Here is a 16,456-nt window from a genome sequence, read left to right on the forward strand (position 1 = left end):
TGAGGGAAACTGGTTACAAAAAATGCCATGAAGCGATTTGAGGCATTATTATCAAGTTAGACCTTCACAAGAATTGTTGGGAGGCGGGGATGCCCAATGAAAACCTCCACACAATCTCTCCCCATCCTCCACCACTGTTTCTTGAAACACTCACTGAACTACTTAGTCAATTCCTGAGCTGCCATTGTTTTAACAATAGCAAAAGACAAATTTTAAAACAATAGTAATGTTAAATTCCAGTACCATTTATAAAATCTTGAAGCTGATCCTCATATTTTTAATGCACAGCCACATAAAAGTTTCAATTTCACCACTGTCAAGCAATTTTCTGCTAAAATCAGTAACCTGCAGCAAATCTCTACCTGCTGAGTGAAGATCTCAATCTTGGAAGCGCTGCGCCCAAGCACCATGCCGAGGCAGGTCGCCAGCGGGGCAGCCAGGACTCGCAGCGGCAGCCCATTCCTCAGCACCACCTTGTGGTACAGGTCACCCAGCAGGCACACAAAGTTCATCAACTTGGCTCCACCGTCTGCTGCCAACATCTTCTCGCGATCTAATTTGCAGAAAGTTATGGGATTATTTAAGATGCTGGACTGGAAACCAATTTTTGTACAAAAATTAGAAACAGTTATTTGAAAATAAAAAAAGGAACAGCTACAGTTTTTATTTACCCAGTGAGAATAAATTAATGTTGACTGCATTTTACGGGCACTACAGGTAAGTGAATATTTTGCATTGCATGTAGAGCATGTTTGGAAATTCCCGTTACAAACTTCTAGTACTTGTAGAAGGGAGAGAGTAGATTTCAAAATGGAACTTATGTCTGGTTGGTTGGTTGGTTGGTTGGTTTGTGGGATTAAAGGGACCAGACTGCTACGGTCATCGGTCCCTTTTTCCAAAACTTAAAAACACCCACACAGAAGAAAAACGAACAATGGAAAAGACAACAGACGACCCAGGACCAGAAAGACTCAGACAGAGACCAGACAAAAGGAATTAAAATCACACAGAGTGTGACAGTGGTTGGTCGACCATAGAGACAAAAAAAGGGAAAGGCAACCACCGAGAAACACACTAAAAAATCAGACTAAAATCACAGGCCATAGGCCAGAATCAACACAAAAAGACAAACACTTAGATGTCTGGAAACTTACTATTTCTGTGCTACAACCATTTGGAAACAAATAATTGATTCAGTGTGACCCTTTCACAATTTTGCTCATTAATAGCAAGCACTTTGATGAGTTCTCTTCAATGTGGTGTAGTACGGCCTCCTCCACTTTGGGTATGCAGTGTCTCCTCGGAGCATCGTAGTCCGCTGCTGACAGTGAAGGTATCATTCGACAAAGCTGTTGTAGGATTCTGGTGAAAGGGTATGCAATGGGAGTCAGACATCGCAGAGAACAATCTCGATAAAAGTGACAAGTAGCTCTTCCATTAATGTGAGTTTCTTGTCAGTGTATTCTGGAAACTTGTACACAGTCCTTTGCTCTAACATTCACAGACATGTGAATGGGGCTCAGACTAGTCAGACAGGTAGAACAGATGTCAAATGACATCAGCCGATCTGACGTAACCATTCCCCACTGTGACTACACTGCTGCATACCTACCTAGCAAACATGTTTTCAAATGGCTATAGCACAGAAACAGTATGTTTCTGGATGTGGGTTCATATTCAAAATATTATGTACTCACTCCTACGTACAAGTCCTAGAATCCTACAAGTCTGTAAGGGAAATTTTTGAACACACAATATGCAGCTATCTCCAACACGCACAAATATCAGACTAACAATATTTCAATAAGTGTATAAAAATCTCTTTGGCAACAATAATTGTTTTCACAATAAGTTGTACCATTAACAGCTAGCTTACAATCACTGTGGACAAGTTCATTTTACTTAGTCTCTTAAATAAATGCACTATAATGGCATCTTGTGTAAAAATTATTTGCACAGAAACTTCTTCTTGCTTCATTATGTAGAACGTAGACAGTTGTATTGCACTTTCAGACTCCAGCGGCACTGCTACACTCTGCAAAGGGATATAAAACTTCGAGAGCATCTCCACATAACAGATAGGAAGAATTCCTAAACTGTGGCTCACGAAGTCAGTTGAAGGACAGACTAGCTTAATTATCACAAAACTCAGGTGGGTAAAACATGGCCAGTTATACTGTACACCTCTTATACACTACCTACAGACTCACCAGCTAAACTGAGACATTTCTGGAGGTTTAGAACAAGTGGGGAGTTCTTGCAAGGTTCTGTGGATATGTACACCATAAAGCCACCAGCTATCGTCTGGCAAGCAACGGCACGATTGAGCGATGGCACCATTCCCTCAAAGCTTCGCTTATGTGGCACGATACCACCTGGACGAATGCTCTTCTGATAGTTCTCCTTGGTCTGCAGAATACTTACAAGACAGACACGGATTCATCAGTAGAAAAACCGGTTAATGGCAAAGCATTTAGTCTCCTGGGAGAATTTATTGATGCAAATTCTCTGCAATCACCACCTCATGATCATCTAGACTTTATACAACATTTGTGGCACCATATAGCTTGCATCCCTTGCAAGTCTCCCGACATGGCATACCATCAAATTATGTGCTAAACGATTTGGACGATTAGTTGCACATAATGATTTTGTATGGACAGCATGAAACCATGATTACAGCCTCCTTATACTGATCCAACTGGCATTTTAAGGAGAGTTACATGGACACTAGACACTGTGGCAAATGGCAAAACCACAACCTTCTCGCTTTATTGCACCACACCCACCTACAACTTCCAAGAGGCACTTCCAGCTGAAGCACCAAGCAGACAGGATCATTTTCCGGTACTGGCACCACACCCACAACCACAGTGACAATAACTGTCCTGCGCTTTTTCTTGATGGCACTTCACTTCTGCCATGGGGACCACTGTAGTATCAGGCAGCTGTCATCTGCCGTATGTGAATGGTAATGTTAACAGGGCTGTTAAAGTTGTAATTATGCACAAACCAGTGATGCTGTATACAGCAGCAGCTTTCACACAACAAACTCTTGCCCGTGAATTTTTTACATAGTTATGCAGTTTTGCCATCACACCTATTCTGATATTTGAGGGACTGCTCTACATTCATGTATAATGTTTCCCATGCCTGTTAATTGAGTGTGTTATTCAAGAAAACAAACTTCTTATATTCCTCATTCCCGAGAGTGCTAATTCAGGATCTACCACTCGACTTTATAACAACAAGGATTGGATTTGCCTAATTCAAGTAGTATCTGACAAATATATTTAAAAGTTCTAAATTAATGTTTGGCACATCCACTGGTAACTGCATAACATTTTTAAGTTTTCCAAATCAGTTTTTTTTACACTTACGAGTCAATCATTTGCCATTATATGTTTCAGAAAAAGTGGAAGCAAAGAAACATATTGTTATAAATGATTTGTCTGGTCCCAAAACCATGCACACAAATCCATCTGGATCTTCTGAGATCACACTCTCATCAAATTTTAGAACAATCATTTCAGATTTGTCAATGAGGTCATGTACTGTGCCAACCCGTTTACAGTGTTGTAAAAAAACTTCTGATTTTTGCAGTTGCATTTTATTTGCACTTTGACTATGCATAAATAACAAAGGGAATAATGCTACAAAATCTGCTGGGATCCAAACTGACAGATAACTCTTGACAGTGCCCAAAACCCATAAAATTTCCGTTCATGTATCATCATCTGATAATAAACAGGATTGCACTGTACGGTATTCTACAGAATGATCTGTGGCTCGGAATACACTGCCTTATTTGATACTGGAACTCTTATTAAAAAAACAAAAATAATCTGTATTAGCTAGTAAGTAATACACATTTACCAATTAATAAATTGTACTTTCAGGTTAAAATCTGTTTATACATTTTCTCAAAATTGGGACAAAATTCACAATTCCCTCCTTCAAAGTATTAATAAAAATACCTCAGAGTGATGTATGACTGATTGTGTTGAAAACTGTATTTGAAGATTTGGAACATTGCATGAATGTAAGTGGCAGTGACTTCTGCAAATATGCACTGAAACTCTGGTGCTTCATGCTCTCGGCGTGACTTTCCAAAGCACTTTTCCCTGGCTGGAAATGCTGATCACTTTCTTGCACCATGTAAAAATAGCATATGTACTGTTTTTGGGATCAGGAGCAACCCCTGGAAACAGAAGCTCATAAGGCTTTTGATACTGTGTTGTGCTTGTACACAATTTCGACATTGAAACTTTAACATCCTCAAGGTGAAAAAACTATTATAAATAAATTGTTGACGTGAATTTGTTTAAAACCATACTTCAATTTTGTTCTGTTCATTCTTTATTCTTTATCCATATGTCGTTGGACACACAGTGTCACCAACTGTGATTTCCAAGAGTGGGATCTTATATTTGATGGTTTCCACAGTTGCAGATTTTATTTGTTTATGTCATTAGTGGGTTTTCTACCTTTATTCAATTGCTTAAAAGTGAAAGAACTGGCAAGTACGCAAAAGCATTTGAAAGAAAGTGGTTTTCTCGGTTCCTTGGACCATGTACTTTGCGCTGCTTGGAACTACTGACTGCAATCCAACATAGTGTGGCTTCGCAGTTAAGCAGCCATTAGACTGTGAACAGTCACTTGTTTGCAGTTGATCTGTGTTGATGTGTAAGCAGAAAAATGAATGAAGAAGCTACACCTGGGTCATCCACGTCTTATAACTCCATTGACAAAGGATAAAGCAAGAAAAACTATTATAAACATTGGGCTGCGACAAGGAGAAAATGAAAACAGGTGAGTACATTTGTGGAGTGAATAATTGCTCAATGCTGATAATTGTATTAATGCAATCGCGAATTACCCCATGGTGAAAGTTCATTCATAACATTATGTCAGTGTCACCATTAAGTAATCGTTTGGCCCCATAGATCTGTTTGATACATAACGATACAAGTCTGTAGTATTCATGATTCTGAAATCTTGTTTTCGACTGCTGCCAACAACAGCGAACTATCAACTGTTACAATAAGTGTTGCAATAGGTTTCATTTAATTTCAGGTATTGTACTAAATCAAACAAGAGCGTCTCTATAAAGTGCTTTTACGAAACTTATTACTTCTGTGAGTTATTTCTACCACAGTAGCTGATCAGTACTTCATGCCTGATCTCAAAGCAACAAATTTCACCTTCCCTCCTCATCTCTCACATGGCAGCATGTATCAGCTTCTTCAAATCCCTGCTTCATGTGACAGCTCAATTGATATAAACCTGTTATGAATTTTTGTGTACACCGATTCACCATCAGGTAGTATGTGTATTACATGTAGATTTACTTTTGAACAGTCAAATGCTATTTGAAATACCACATATGGTTTAAACTGATAATATATGAAAATAGATTGTATACACAGAAAAATTTTTAAAAGTCAGTGTTTTTAAATTAAATTCTCCTGGTACTCAATTTAAAACTGACATCTTTTTTTTAATGTTCTACAATTGTGTGATATGGGGAAGGCAATAACAAAAGTCTATGACTAGGAAATGAGAAATCATCCGAATAACTCTAAAAACTTCAAAAAAGGCAGTGTTGCTGACATTTTCGGAATGGGTTCATGTTGTAGAGAATTACTAGTATGTCCTTTTACTGTGTAATGCTAGTGATATGCTAGTTTAAATCCAGTTTAAGTTAAAGCATACTTTGTATTAGCATAGTCTGCAGTTTATGTGGCACACTGGTGAAAGACTCTGTAACTATAATGGCGTGGTTCATTGAGAGGGGGGATGGGGAGGGGGGAAAAAGGGGGGAGACTGGAGACGGGGGAGGGGAGAGGAGGTGGGAGAGGATGGAGGGGGATGGGGATGGGGAGGGGGAGAGGGGTGGTGGTACGGGGAGAGGGGGGGGACCATTACTGATTCCTTTTAAAGTGAGAAAACGGGCACCCCTTTGCCATAGGGGCCATATCCGATAGCTGCGCAACAGCAGCCATAGGTGCGTTTCTTTTCTACAAGTTCCCAAGCCTGATAAAGGTTTCTTTATACAGGATACCAAGCCTGATGACACATTTCTATAAGTGCCAGACCAACACTAGAAGAGGTCTCTTTTCTAAGCTTATGTTTACTTCAAGTTACTCGAATTTTTCATTAATTTCCTGTAGAACGTCATGAGGAAAACTATACTGCCCACCAAATGATGTCACTGAATGTTTGAGAGGAAATTTTGATAAGACAGAACCCAAAAAAATCCTCTTTTCAAATTTGTTTATGTCAGATTATTAGAGCCATTAAAAAAGAGAAAACTGTTCTTTTCATTGGATCCCTCATTACATTTCATTCTTTATAAAAATAATTTTGCAGATCTGGATGCTGTAGAGATGTCTACAAAAAAGAAAAGAGAGACTCAGAATATGGATCCACTTTCAATGCACCTCCACCATGTGTTTTTCAAAGCTTTATATGAAGCTTTCTGGCAGATTAAAACTGTGTGCCCGACCGAGACTCAAACTCAGGGCATACTCTCAAAATGCAAGGGTCATGAGTTTGAGTCTCAGTCCGGCACACAATCTTAATCTGCCTGGAAGTTTCGTATCAGTGGACACTCCACTGCAAAGTGGAAATTTCATTCTGGAAGGCTTTACATGTTCACATTGCAGAACCAAATCTAGTTTTTAGATGTTTTAAGACAGTCTGTCTAATGAAAATGATTTAAAAGCATTTGGAGAAGACTTTTCTGTAAAAGTGGGCCAAAAAATACATTTTTGACGTTTTTCTAAAAATCATCAATTTTGTCCTCAATCTGTTAACTATTGGAGAATAGTAACAGAATAAAATTTTATATTCTTGGTCATTGAATTGGAAACTTATAACATGTAATGTTCAGGTTTATCCCTCAGCTTCTTTCAGAGTTACAAGAAACTGAACTTCACATTTTTTTCGATTATTTTTTCAGCTGACTTTGCTTCAAATTATCCATACTTTGCTTAATAGAGTGCAAGTTTTACAAGATGGCCTTTTTCCAAAAATGAGACCACTTGGATGGGAATGGCCCAGGACACAGGAACTGGCAGACCAAGGGATCATCTTTTAATACACACCCAGCAGCAGTTTAACACTGTCCAGAAGATGCTCTTAGAGAAAACAATACACACAAGGAACTCTTATCAGCTTAAAACAGAATATTAGACTGTATTGGTCACTGAGGTGATACATATTGTTGCTATGTCCCCATACATGTCAAGTCAAACAGAATATGCTGTCAAATAACTTAAATGCTTATTTTGATCAAGTGGAAACTTAAATGAGTATGTGTGGTATGGTGGCTCAGTTCTGCAGTGCCAGATTACAGATCCGAAGGTCCAGAGTTTGATCCCCAGTCACTCCTAAAATTTTTATCCATTACTTATGACTTCTCTCATGACTGGCAATGTTTGTTACTGTGATAAATAGAGTGTTGCACAGTGCTAGTCCAAGTTAAACTGTAGGTACCCTACAACTGGCTGGGTAAACCAGTTCAAAAAACTGAAGAATGTAATAACATACCACCTTCATTAGGATTTTGCCTGGCAAAGCATTGTGGTGTTCCAGTGATATTTAGTTTGATGACAGCTTTACTGAGTGTGTTCTAATTTTTTTTTCTAAAAATGTAAAGAATACCGAAGCGAACCATGTGCAAACATTAAGAGAAACAGAAGCAAGTGAAACAGACAGATCATTAACCCACCACTGAAAGTAGTAACACTGATCAATTCAGATTGTCATTTATGTTACTGGATTTCCTGCCTTAACTGACTTGCTATCACAAGGCCCCAGCACTAATCAGCCCCACACAATGAGAACAGTGTGCATTGTGAAATACTATAACAAATTTCCAACTTGAGAGACAATAATTATTTAAATAAAAATCCGTTTTCATAAGGGGCGATCACAAAATTTCTGTTCAGAAGTCAGACAGTCTAGGACTGGTATGCCGATCAGGAAAAATCACCTCAAACACTGACCCATCGATGCACCTGGTTGAAGATATCTGTTTTACACACTGTGTCCTGCTGTGTGAAGAAATTCTTAATTGCATGCTGCACATCCTCATCTGACAGAAATTGGCAAGCCTCTGACGCCATTTTTAGGAGACTGAAGGCGCAATAACTACATGGGGAAAGATCAGGACTATAGGGTGGGTGGTTGAGTGTCCCACTTGAGTTGATCCAGAATGAATCATGCTAGCCTCCTAGCTTGATCAACATCTTGGGTCAAATCGCAACCAGCACAGAACTTGGCTCGCCATTCCACAACAGTCGTTTTCTAAACACATGCTATCCTATACACATTCTTCTATCTCCAATAGATGCTTACCAGTGTTTGTCCATCGGCAGCCAACAAAATTACAACAGCACATTGGTCGTGTTTGGACGCTTTTGGTAATAACCTAGCCTTAGTTTACATTCCCACATTTACCACACTCACATCGGAAAGACACAAATGCCACAATAACCCCTTGCCTACACGTCTATTCTTATACACCCACATCACAATCATGCTATGTTGCAGCAACGCCCTCCAGCAGAAACTTTTTGACCACCCCTTATATTTTTAAATCTGATTAAAAAGTATAAAACAATTTCTCCTAGCCACATATAAATAGCTCAGAAAATATGTGATTGTTAATCTTTAACAGCAATGAAAATGCTTTAAACAAAAAACATGGGGTACACACAATACACCGTTTTAAGCCTGACAAGTATTTTCATAGTTATTAAAATTTCACAATCAAAAATATTCAGGACTCTCTGTACAGGATTAGGAATCTGTGTGGGGAAGGAGAAATTATTTTATTCTTTCTAGTCTGATTTAAAAATGTAGTATATTAAAATTGATTTTTATTTGAATATTTATTTTCTGCTCTTTAGTACAGCATGTGTGAAATTTTTCATTTGATTTCAAACATTTTTATGAGATTACAACAGAGACATTAGGTAAATTTCAGGTTTATTTCTGTTTATCTTCACGAGTCAACCGACACATAACTTCCTCCTATTTATATCTCCCAAAAAGACCAAAAAAGTAAAAATTATAATGATTCAAGCACACAGAGGCTTACCTCCAATTGTTGTTCTTGCAGACCAACATGGCATTAGTGCACAAATTACCCTCTGCCATGCATCAGATAAAGATGTGAGTTAATATTGAGCTGTCATCCAGTTCTGAGCTATGTTCAAAGTTTCAAGTCTCTAGCTCATTGGGAAATGACAGTGGTAACTTTCCCTCCATACAAGTTTTGCCACTTGCTTAGAAGAACAGCTCCACATTCACAGAGGTCTTTCTCTTTTGGCCCATATTTAGGACTGTACCAGCATAGCTGCACCGGCCCCTGTCCAGTTCAGTAGCCACTGAACTGCAGTGACATTTTTCTCACTGGCTGCTCAGTAATGACACCAACAGTCAGGCTTTGCTCAATATTATGACTGTACAGTTTTTCCTCTCGCCAATATCTTTCCCATACCTACTACTGTTAAAGCCCATCTTGTTATAATCATGTAGCTTGTTCATACAATGGCCTCCTCTACTAAGCTGACTTTCGTCTTACAATCCGAATTCTATCCTAATTTTGATATCTTGTTGCTGTTCGTAATTATGGCAATGACTCTGTGTTTATACATTCTTTTGAATGATTTAGCACACCTCTGGGAATTGGTATATGCAAGTACGTCGTTTTTCGTGAACATCTAGCAGAAAGCAGAATTAGTACATAACATTACGCATTTAATTTTTATCACGAAAATATCTTATTGAGAAATTATATTTAATGTCTGTTTTTCCATTTATGTAACATACACAACATATATTACACAAAAATTGTTTTCTACCAACTGACCTTCAACCACATGTGTTACAGACTACATAGCTACACAAGTGCCATTTTAATGGAGCACGCTAGAGTTCATGGTGCATTGAGCCTCACACAGCATTGCAGAGATTTACCAGTATCTGTGACACATTGTATATCACAATACACTATTAAACACTACTAATTATCATGCTGACAATTTTGAACACCCTGTCCCCATACAGGAGTTAAATAAAGATGATGCTTCTTCAGTCATCATTTTGTAGGTTATTCATTACAACACCAATTTGAAATCACTATTGTTTTACGTAAAATCAAAATTTACATTTTAGTGATATCGCTCAAGACATTAGAAACTTCCAGTACACTTAAAATTGGTGCATTATCTGAGGCCAATAATGACCTTCCAGCAGTGTGAAAGATATATGGGAACAATGTAGGTGCCACAAAAAGCTCATTCCCTGTGATAATCAAAAATTTCAGGACCATGTTTACTTTTACTCATGCTTTGAAAACACTTCTGTATCACTTGGTGGATTTACACTGGACAAATTGGTTTCATTTAAATATGCAAGGCTGACTTGACAGAATGTGCTATGAAAAACACATGGGAAATAGCCTACTTATTGTGTTCATCACAAAGAGCAATGCTCTCTTGCAAAGTTAAGAGTGATTATTCTGCTTTCTCTTCAAAATGGATGTAGGCTGCACTTGTTGTTGGGAGATGGAGAGGCTTGCATAGGATGGAGCAGCATGGAGAGCTGCATCAAACCAGTCTTTAGATTGGCAATCACAAGAAGTATACACTCATACTTAAAAACCACCAAACAATGGAAATTTGATACAGACCACAGAAAGAAAGTGCCGATTAGCAGACAGCCACCTCGGAGGTGGGGAGGGGAGGGGGGGGGGGGGACTACCAGATATTATTAGCTATTGGACTAAATCCTTTACCAGATGTAGGAAAAAAAAAGGTTGACAAACATATGGAAACGCCAAAAGCTCAACATGTTACTATGCCTAGGAAAATCATTGGCATTCAAAACAGCTTCCAGTCATCTCAGAACAGATAAATATAGGTCCTGTGTCATTTTCAAGGGACTCTTATACCATTCTTCTACTTCTATATCTACATCCACATCCATACTCCGCACGCCACCCAACGGTGTGTGACGGAGGGCACCTTACGTGTCACTGTCATTACCTCCCTTTCCCGTTCCAGTCATCTATGGTTCGCGGGAAGAACGACTGCCGGAAAGCCTCCGTGCGCGCTTGAATCCCTCTAATTTAACATTCGTGATCTCCTCGGGAGGTATAAGTAGGGGGAAGCAATATATTCGATACCTCATCCAGAAATGCACCCTTTCGAAACCTGGACAGCTAGCTATACCGCGATGCAAAGCACCTCTCTTGCAGAGTCTGCCACTTGAGTCTGCTAAACATCTCCGTAACGCTATCACGCTTACCAAATAACCGTGTGACAAAACGCGCCGCTCATCTTTGGATCTTCTCTATCTCCTCCGTCAACCAGACCTGGTATGGATCCCACACTGATGAGCAATGCTCAAGTATAGACCGAACGAGTGTTTTGTAAGCCACCTCCTTTGTTGATGGATTACATTTTCTAAGGACTCTCCCAATGAATCTCAACCTGGCACCCACCTTACCAACAATTAATTTTATATGATCATTCCACTTCAAATTGTTCCGCACCGCATACTCCCAGATATTTTACAGAAGTAACTGCTACCAGTGTTTGTTCTGCTATCATATAATCATACAATAAAGGATCCTTCTTTCTATGTATTCGCAATACATTACATTTGTCTATGTTAAGGGTCAGTTGCCAGTCCCTGCACGAAGTGCCTATCCACTACAGATCTTCCTGCATTTCGCTACAATTTTCTAATGCTGCAACCTCTCTGTATACTACAGCATCATCCGCGAAAAGCCACATGGAACTTCTGACACTATCTACTAGGTCATTTATATATATTGTGAAAAGCAATGGTCCCATAACACTCCCTTGTGGCACGCCAAAGGTTACTTTAACATCTGTAGATGTCTCTCCATTGAGAACAACATGCTGTGTTCTGTTTGCTAAAAACTCTTCAATCCAGCCAAACAGCTGGTTTGATATTCCATAGGCTCTTACTTTGTTTATCAGGCGACAGTGCGGAACTGTATCCAACACCTTCCAGAAATCAAGGAAAATGGCATCTGCCTGGGAGCCTGTATCTAATATTTTCTGGGTCTCATGAACAAATAAAGCGAGTTGGGTCTCACACAATCGCTGTTTCCGGAATCCATGTTGATTCCTACAGAGTAGATTCTGGGTTTCCAGAAACGACATGATACGCGAGCAAAAAACATGTTCTAAAATTCTAAAACAGATCGACATCAGAGATATAGACCTATAAGTTTTGCGCATCTGCTCCAGGACCCTTCTTGAAGACTGCAAACTGTGGCAATGTGACGTAATGATGGTGGAGGTGGATAACACCCATCCTTCTCTCCAAGGTCAACATCAAAGGACTGAGATCTGGTGGCTGTGGTGGTCCGGGGTAACGCGACAATTCACCCTTGTGCTCACAAAACCACTCCTGGACTGTGCAAGCTCTGTGAACACCAGCCCTGTTGACACACAATCTTCAGTAGGAATGCAATCCTGGAGAGTAACCACTGAGCCCATGGAATGATGTGGTATGGCTGCCCAAATTGTCACCAAATCCCAGCCATGTATTGCTCTTAGAACATATACTTGGCCAGAAGCTGGAAACAGTGTGAAATAAGACTCTTGCCACCAAACGACATTCATCCATTGCTCCTTAGTACAGTTCTATGGCTTCGGCATCATTTTTCCTGTTAGTATTTTCATCAATGACGAGTGGTTTTGGAATTCCGGCTCTAAATGCAATTCCCTGCTTACGGAGCTCCCTTCGTGTTGTTTGGTGGTAACAAGGGTTCATGAGCATGATACTCAAATCTCTTCACAAGTGTGACACTCAAATCTGTAGTGACTTTTGCAGCTATTGTCCTCTTATTTTCATAACAATCCTCTTCAATTAGCACCTGTCCCGATCAGTCGACACACACTTTCTTCCTTGTTGTGATTTAGTGGATGATGAACTTCCGCTTTCCCTGCACGTGTTCTACATGTATGACATGGTGCCTCAGGAAACACCAAACAATTAGGCTACCTCGGTTACACCACACGAGCACCAACAATTTGCCTTTGTTCGAATTCACTTAGCTCTGACATAATTCACTTGCAACTACACAGAACACTGTCCTGATCACAACTGACACGTGCAAGATATTGAGGACACTGTACAGGTCAGCGACTGTATCTGATGTGAGTGACAATATTTTCTGGGGTGTATAGTGGGGCACAGAAAAGGCATTTTGCATGAAGGATAGCAGGGTAGGCCTGTGCAAGTATGCAGGAATGTGGTGGGATAGGATACGCCTGCTGGGTGCAGCATCAGCAAGTTACGCTGGGAGGAGGGGGTAGAGATTAGATAACTGGAAACGTGTGATGCATGGGATACAAAGCATGCAGGTGTACGGATGGAGTGGGAGCAGGAAAGAGGATAGGCAGATGGTGGACAGGAACTAGTGAAGGTTGAGCCAGGGCAGGTACAAGAACAAACAATATGTTCCAGGGAGAGTTCTCACTTGCATTTTTCAAAAAAGCTGATATGCCAGGAAGAATCCAGAAGGCACAGGCTTTGAAGCAGTTGTCCTAGTTAAGCACACAGTGTTGGTTGGCATGTTTGGCAACTGGGTGATCCAGCTGCCTTTTGGCAACAGCCCTATTCCCTACAGCCTTCTATCCTACCAGTGCACCTGCATAGTCCTTTTCTCTTCTCTACTCCGCCTTCCCCAACCTCTCCCCATCCCACCTGGAGCACAGGTTCCCAATGCTGCATCTGGGAGGCCCCCCATCTTGTTGCCACCATGTCCGTGTTCACTCTGACAGGCAGCATCTCCCCTTCCCCATCACATACCTCATCTGTACCCTCACTGTCCACCCCAGCATAGATCACTGTTCATCTCAGACACAGTCATGCATTAGTGTCCATGGATGACAGTGGCCGTGTGTGTGTGTGTGTGTGTGTGTGTGTGTGTGTGTGTGTGTGTGCGTGTGTGTGTGCACGTGCGCACGCGTGCGCTGCATCTGGGAATGGGTGTATGTTTTGTTTTGTCTACCACTGATTGAGAATATTGTTCAATAGTTAACAATATTTAGCAGTCTCTTTTCGATGTGCAGTCTGCCAATAGACACCTCTTCTATATGGTGAGCAGCAATATATCCTTTTCATATTGTTTTTATTTACAGATTATGGTACATAAAAATTTTGTAACTTTTCCTGGGTAAAAATTTGCATCTTAATCACAATTTTTCTCTTGTCATTCAGAATCAGACTTGTGAATTAATGGGAGTGAAAGTAACTAAATGGAACATACATGCAACCACACAATGAGTTCCAAAATGAAGTAACATCCATACCTTCGTAGTCAGACTGCAACCTGTTCAGCACAGCCTTTCTGAAGCCTTCCAGTTCCGTCCCAGTCAGCCTGGCCAGAACAGCTCCGCCAACTCTTCCAAAGTTACGGTCTCGTATGCTAATGTTGTATATAGTGTCCACAACCTCTCTGAAACAAGGAAAACAATTAGCTGAAAAAACAGAAAGAAAAAAGCGCTAAGGGACATTGTGCACCTGAAGTATTTCAATGTACATCTAAAAAACAGATGGGTAGTGAACACAAAATACCCAGTTTCTGAGAGAGGCCAGCTTGAGTGTATGTAAATGATCATTGGGAGACCGATATGGACGAGGCAACCCAACGTGACTGTAGCCCAATGTAGGACTCAGTGTGCCCTTCGAAGTGTACCATATTAAACATACTGAAAATTCAGCTTAACAAATTCTGGCCACAGCAGGAGAGGATTACCAATTTCTATATCACAGTACACAACAAAATCATTTTTGTACCTAACAAAGTCTCTAAAACATTGTTACCATCACACACAACTGATTAGCAATGAGTAGTAGCCAGACAGTTACACTCTTAGCAAGGACCTTGCATCACAAAATGAAAAATATTGCACATGGAACTAAGGAATCTTTTTGTTGGCAAAGACAATTCACCAAACAGCTACAATTTTTTCTTGAGTCTCATTTGCAGTCTGGTTTTGGAAAGTTACTTTTCATTCTCAATGGTAGTAACTAAACATTTCATAGCACACACAATTCTACATATCTATTTCCGCACAGTAGTTTGCCTTTTCTTAGGGCATTGTGGCAGCTACAGTTTACATGAGCCTCAAGACTGCATTGTAGTTGTCAGTGAGCATATGAATCCATTTGTACCACAGAATACGAGTAGATACTGTACATCCACATGCCACATGTCACCACTTCATAAAACATTGAGTCTAACAACGAGTAGCCATAACAGCAAACAGTTTGTAATAAATGTAATACAGCACAACTTTCACTGTGTAGTAACTACATGCAGTTCATAGTGGGAGTTTGTTACCTGAGCATGGAGACAGCTCCATGCTAGCTTCCAACTGTGGACTTCTGGGAACTGTCTTGATACTGTGGCACATTGCAGCAAGTGTCTCTCCTTTATAATAGCAGAACCCAGCATTTCCTGGACAATGATGTTCTTTGGATGCCAAGGTATTGTCAGCAGCCTGACTCAAAGGATTCGTCATGCTGTGCCTCAGTGAAGTGTGATACAACTGGTCTTATTTCCTATATCCATAAACAGTCTGACCCATAGGGTGACTAATAATTTGCGACCATTTGCTGATGACCTACAGTGTATGGAAAATGACTATAGAAGGATACAGGATGACTTCGATAGAAATGGTGAATGTCCACTTGATATAAATGTGGATAAAATCAAATTCACAAGAAACAATCCTATAATGTTCAAATGCAGTATTAGGGTTGTGCTGCTTGACATAATCGTGTCAATCGCATATCACGGAGCAACACTTCAAAGCAACATGAAGTGCAACGTCTACATAAGGTCTGATGTAGGGAAGGGGAATGGCTGACTTCAGCTTATTGAGAGAATTCTTCGAAAGGCAAATGGTCAAAATCAGTTCCCTGGGAGAATCCTAGGAAAGTTAACTGATCTATAAAGGAAACCGTACACAGAGTATTTGTACGGCTCATTCTGGAGTGCTGCTCAAATGGATGGGATACCCACAAAGTCAGATTAAAGGAAGAATCAAAGCAATTCAGAGGCATGCTGGTAAACCAGGTTTGAACTACGCACGATTATTACAGAAATGCTACGTGAACTCAAATGGGAATTTGTGGAGAGAGAAAGTTTTTTTTTTTCCCCGTAAAACTTTATTAAGTTTAGATACTTGGCATATGGCTACAGTCACCCACCTTTAGCCTGCTGCCTCAGGTGTAACGGTCACGGATAATCTAGTGTGTCACATAGGAGACTTCAGGTGTCATTTGTTTTGCCCAAGGGCTACGCTGCCGAGGCACATCCTAGTGTACCTGATGATGTGGATCTGCCCTCACTCACAAAAGGGTGCATGGTGAGTGGCAACACATTTGCATC

The 16,456-nt window shown here is 40.2% G+C and overlaps 1 protein-coding gene across 1 annotated transcript in view; it reads right to left on the reverse strand.

Moving 5' to 3' along the window:
• Positions 1-16,456, reverse strand: part of LOC124716952 — a 59,748-nt gene that overhangs the window by 16,876 nt on the left and 26,416 nt on the right. The window contains exons 3-4 of the mRNA XM_047243542.1: positions 14,370-14,515; positions 363-553 (exon numbers count right to left, since the gene is read on the reverse strand). Coding sequence (XP_047099498.1) covers positions 363-553; positions 14,370-14,515 — 337 coding nt within the window. The remainder of the gene's footprint in view (positions 1-362; positions 554-14,369; positions 14,516-16,456) is intronic.

Source organism: Schistocerca piceifrons, chromosome 9 (genome assembly GCF_021461385.2).
Source record: "Schistocerca piceifrons isolate TAMUIC-IGC-003096 chromosome 9, iqSchPice1.1, whole genome shotgun sequence".
NCBI classification, from domain to species: domain Eukaryota; kingdom Metazoa; phylum Arthropoda; class Insecta; order Orthoptera; family Acrididae; genus Schistocerca; species Schistocerca piceifrons.